The sequence below is a fragment of the Morone saxatilis genome, unplaced genomic scaffold (assembly GCF_004916995.1).
Source record: "Morone saxatilis isolate NCDOM2014 unplaced genomic scaffold, NCSU_SB_2.0 Contig15, whole genome shotgun sequence".
Classification (NCBI taxonomy): domain Eukaryota; kingdom Metazoa; phylum Chordata; class Actinopteri; family Moronidae; genus Morone; species Morone saxatilis.
Window position 1 is genome coordinate 25,197,225 of NW_023339707.1, and position 5,026 is coordinate 25,202,250.

Sequence of the window (5,026 nt, forward strand, 5' to 3'; positions counted from 1 at the left end):
GATCATTGTTTTAGCTTCGGCTCTCCTCATCTTGTCTGAAAACCTCTCTCCTATCCTATTCTATTTTGTTCTCCTCCACCCCTCCTCCTCCTCCTCGCCTCGCTCCTCCACTCAGGCTAGTAACGGCCAGAATAGCGGCTACACCTGCTCCCTCCCCTCCACCCCTGTGGTCGGTCACAGAGAGCTGCGGGTTGCAACGGGAGAGGGGGGAGGCAGTGGTAACCGTGCTCTGAAGACCATCCCCAGACGGCCCTCCCTCTTCAAGGTCAGTTGTTGCCAGCTGCCGGTGTCTCGCACCTTTTTAGTTTCCTGTCATATCTCGCCATCATTTCACTCCATTCATCTCCACCTCTGACTCTCTCTCCCTGCTCAAATCTGCCCCCTCTTATTAAACCCCGGATTGTTGGATTTGTTTCAGAACCGGGACCCGGATAAGAAGGCGGGCGACGGCAAAGGAGACCTGAGTGGCGCGCGGGGCGTTCCCATCAAACAGGTTTGCAACATTACAAAAACAGTGCAAGAAACAAAGTGAATTTTCAATCAAGTGGGTGTTTACAGGCTTCAGTTTGCTTGCAGCACGATAATTTGTGCCAAGTCCCTCTTCAGCAGCAAAGGTGGGAACAAACACGCACTTGTCTATTTATTTCATCTTACATAAGCAGCACAAAAACACATTTGTTTCAACCCTTCTCAAGGGTGATCTATTAATATTGTGCTTTCAGCTATTGTTGTCGGACCACTCTTTACACTTTGAAGAGATCGTCTCAGTTTTGTCGACTCTAAATTTAGGCAGATGGGTTTGTATTTTTTTTACGAGCGAGCAGTGACCTTCGTTGTCTTTGACAGAGCATCCTGTGGAAGAGAAGTGGGAGCTCGCTGAATAAGGAGTGGAAGAAGAAATACGTCACCCTGTCCAACAATGGCACGCTGTCTTACCACTCCAGCTCCAGTGTAAGAGAACACCACAAGACAGATCAATACGGCAGTAAAACACAGGCTGGATTCAGCACACGGCCAAGAGGGTTTTCACTGTGGAGAGAATATCTGCAGCTTTTTAGATTTAACTACAGTTTCAGCTTCACTGGTTTTCAGCATAGGCCACATTTGTCTTAAACAGGCCTGTAATTGCTTTGAAACTTGAAGCTCGCAACTGATTGAGCGATTCAACATTTACAGTCATTGAGTTTTCTGCACCACTGCACCACTTTTGTCAGCCTTAAAGAAAGACTCAAAAGAGACTCAGAGAAATAAAGGAAGACTTTAAAGGCAGAATGAGAATGATTTGTGGGTTTGTAAACACAAGTTGGCCCCTCCTCCCCGGCTAAATGACACCGCAGCTTCCTCTTGGATGTGTGCTTACGATCTGGTCCCTACGTTTGTGCAGTCACTTCCTGTGTGCTATTATTGTCTGGGGGTTACACACCCAGTGCCTAAAGGTTGACACCCAGAAACACAGCAAAATACGGGCTGCAGAAGGCTGCAGGGTCACTGCAGATACACACACACTTATAGTCATAAGCAGTATTGGGGAGTAACTAACTAGTATGACTGTTTTCTGTTACAGTTACAGAAACAAAAGGAGGAGGGAATGGAATCAGATTACAGTTACATTTACTAAGAATGGGTATTATTTCAAAATACATTTAAAAATTAAAGCTGCATGAACGGCGCCCTCGTGGTCTGTGTGCGTCAGGGCATGTTGCGGTCACATTATGTGCCAGAATATAGATAAAAAGATCACACTGAAGATTTCAGGTCAATCAGATGATGATGACGAGGTTTACTTCCTGTTTCCAGTAGGTGGCGCTGTGAGTGTGACTGAATAATGGCAGCATGTAAATGTGTTCAGGGTGGGACTGAACACATGACCAAATGTGAAGTTTGGGGCAAATCCAAAAAGCTTTTGATAACTTTTGGTCGGAGAGGTTTGTTAAAATACAATGCATGGAAATTGTAAAAACTGTACCAAAATTGCACACTAAATTCAAAAGGGCTGACTTCCTATTGGGTTTGGGGTATTGCCCCAAGAGGCTTTTTTTAACGTCAGGACATGATGCATGTTCCTACTAATTTTCATGCATATCTGTGAAACGTGATGGCGGGGCTGCTGTTGCCTCACCCATGTGCGGGACCCATACGACGTGTGCCGCCTGTCATGACGTTTGGAGCCCGTTGCAGCCGGCAGAAAACGATTAACTGCAGAATAAAATAATCCGAGCAGAATCAATAGGGCCTTCACAGCGGTCGCTGCTCGGGCCCTAAATAAAAAATGATATACTACCTTGCACATGTGCAGTACGCACGCATTGCAACACTTCACAAGTGGGACCACACCTAATCCTACAGATACAATTCATTATCATGGCCTCTAATGACAGAACTGTATTCTCTGGGTGGATCTTTAAAGCAGAAAAGGGAACAACATTACAGTAAATAGCAAGTTCTGCCTTCCAACTATGAAAATAGTGTTTAGGCTGAAAGAAAAAAGATCTAATTTGGTTTTGATATAATCCAAAAGTATCAGAAAGTAATCATGTTACGTTACTTTAATTTTATAATACTTGCATTAGGTCACTACATCTTAATTAGTAAATTATTTTCATCGTTTTTTAAGAAAATCCTCCTCATTCTGCCTTTAAAGTGAGTTTACGTAACCTTTGTTAAACAGCGACAACTGTTGCTAAGCTCGTTTGTATTGTGATTTCAGATCATCGTAGACAGTAAAATGTACAATATTTCCCTCTGAAAGCTCTTTGAGTATTAAGCTGCATTAAATCTAAATACTCAAGTAAAGTAAAAGTACCTCAACGTTGTATTTAAGTACTCGATTAGATCCAAGTGCCGCCACTGACCTGCTAGCATTAGCTAACTTTAGGTGGTAGCAGTAAAGCTTGCTTTTGATTCCAATTAATTTGTAAGAGAATTAATTACTTCCTCATCCAAAAGTTGAGTTAGTTTAAAACGATTAAACCATTTAAGTTTATAAACTCTTTACACTCATCATTAAGAATTGATGTGTACTTGGACATATGACGATTTATAAAATGAAATAAACATACAGCATTATAGCTCCGACAATGGGGCTTACATACATTTTTGTGATGATCTTACAACTTAAAGAAATAAGTCATTGGAACAAACTGGAATTATGTCAAAATACTTACACTAAAACAACTTAATTATTACTTCAGCAGTTCATTTTTGAGTAATTTATGGGATTAAGTTGTGTTAACTTAATAACTTTTACAGTGTATTCTTGCTCTAGTCTTAGTAAAAAGGTCTAATCTGTGTGACATGTTGTCGGTTTCAGGACTACACTCAGAATATCCACGGAAAGGAAATCGACCTCCTGCGTGTCACGGTTAAAGTTCCCGGGAAACGTCCTCCGAGAGCCGTCGCCCCTGCGGGCCCCTCACCGGTCCCCCCCGGCTCCATGCCTGGAGTCAACGGGCTGAGTAAGGAGCTGACGGCCGCTGATAACACCAGCACAGGTACTTCTGCTTGTGTGCATGCAAACAGAGTGTGACACAGATCGTCTGAGTTTCATTTAAAGGCTATAAACGTTTCACTTCCTCTCTCGCTGCCAGTTCCTCAGCTGTGTCCAGCCACCCTCTCTGTGGTTGAAGACCGGTCTGGTGGTTTGTCGCCTCAGGGAGGAGAGAGAGGACTTCAACGCTGCGCCTCCTCGTTGTCCACCAAAGCACAAAGTGTCGGTACGTTAAAACCTTTCAGTCACTTCCACCAGTTCAAAAGAGAAAACACACTGTATAGCCACAGCAAACATACACTGTGAACTCAAATCAAAGTTTATTAACTCACACAATTTAAGCATGAAACATGTTGGATTTGAGTAGAAGTAGCTATTATTGTTATGTTTAAATTAAGTTAATTGAAGTTTCTTCAAACTTATTTAAAATGTGTGAACATAATTTATTTGAATAAAGTCACTGAAATGCATCTTCTTTATACAAACGTTACCACTTAAGTTGAATTTACTCAGTTTTCTTCCACTAAAGCAAATTATTACATTACCTTATCAACATGGTAGCCGATTAGCTTTCTGTATGTTTTTTATGTTCTGCATAATGATGATTAATAAACAGAAAAAATAACAAAAATTGAATAATACTAAGCTATTTTTGGTACAATATAAAGTAAATTTAAAGAAAATGAGTCAATTGAACAAACTGGATTTATACATAAACTACTGAACACATTTAAGTTCAATCACGTTTTTTTGTTTTGTTCCTTTTTTTGGAGGATTCATTTATGTTTAGAGGTGTTGTCAGTGTGTGTGATTGTTTATTTTTGAATGTCAGATGCACTTGAAGGAGCTGCCAGTCCTTTCTCTGGAAAAGACCCCGGTCAGGCATCTCCCATGAGCGACAGGAAGAAGAACAGAAGGAAGAAGAGCATGAATCAGAAAGGAGATGCTGCCGTTGGGCAGGCTGAAGGTAAACTGACATAAATATCGAAGGTTCAGTTTTTTACCACAAGCTGCTGTTTGCCTGAAACTGCTGCTGCTGCTGCTAGTGTAATAAAAATAGACTCTTTTATGCCCACTGTAATACATACAGATATTATAGTGAGTGCAAAGAAGCATCAACACGGTGTTTTTATAATTAATGACTAGAAAATTAACGCATTAATAAAAAATTAAAGAATGTTTTTCGAGGGCAGCATTTTATTTCTGCTGTTGTTATTATAAATAACATATATTTACATTATTTACATATTCCTACGCTTTTTCCTCTGCCTCTGCTTTCTACCTCCGTGGGGATTATTAAAGGTGTTTGTCTTTCTCTGTTTCTCTTTCTCTGTGCTTATCTCTCGCTCTGCAGCCAAACGCAAAATGTGGAAATTAAAGAGCTTTGGTAGCTTGAGAAACATTAATAAGACAGGTAACAAGTGACGCTGATGGAGCTGAATCAGCTCTCCTCTGTCTGTTTTCCTCTTCGGTACATACGTTACCTGCATCCCCAGCTTCAGTTCCTCATCTGACTTGTTTTCATTGTAATAAGTTTTT

The 5,026-nt window shown here is 41.0% G+C and overlaps 1 protein-coding gene across 1 annotated transcript in view; it reads left to right on the top strand.

Moving 5' to 3' along the window:
• The window catches only part of agap2 (ArfGAP with GTPase domain, ankyrin repeat and PH domain 2), a gene marked incomplete in the record, with an annotated part of 25,145 nt that overhangs the window by 9,840 nt on the left and 10,279 nt on the right, over window positions 1-5,026 (top strand). The window contains 6 exon segments of the mRNA XM_035657512.1: window positions 116-265; window positions 419-493; window positions 847-951; window positions 3,311-3,491; window positions 3,588-3,713; window positions 4,320-4,454. Of these exon segments, the coding sequence (XP_035513405.1) occupies window positions 116-265; window positions 419-493; window positions 847-951; window positions 3,311-3,491; window positions 3,588-3,713; window positions 4,320-4,454 (772 nt within the window).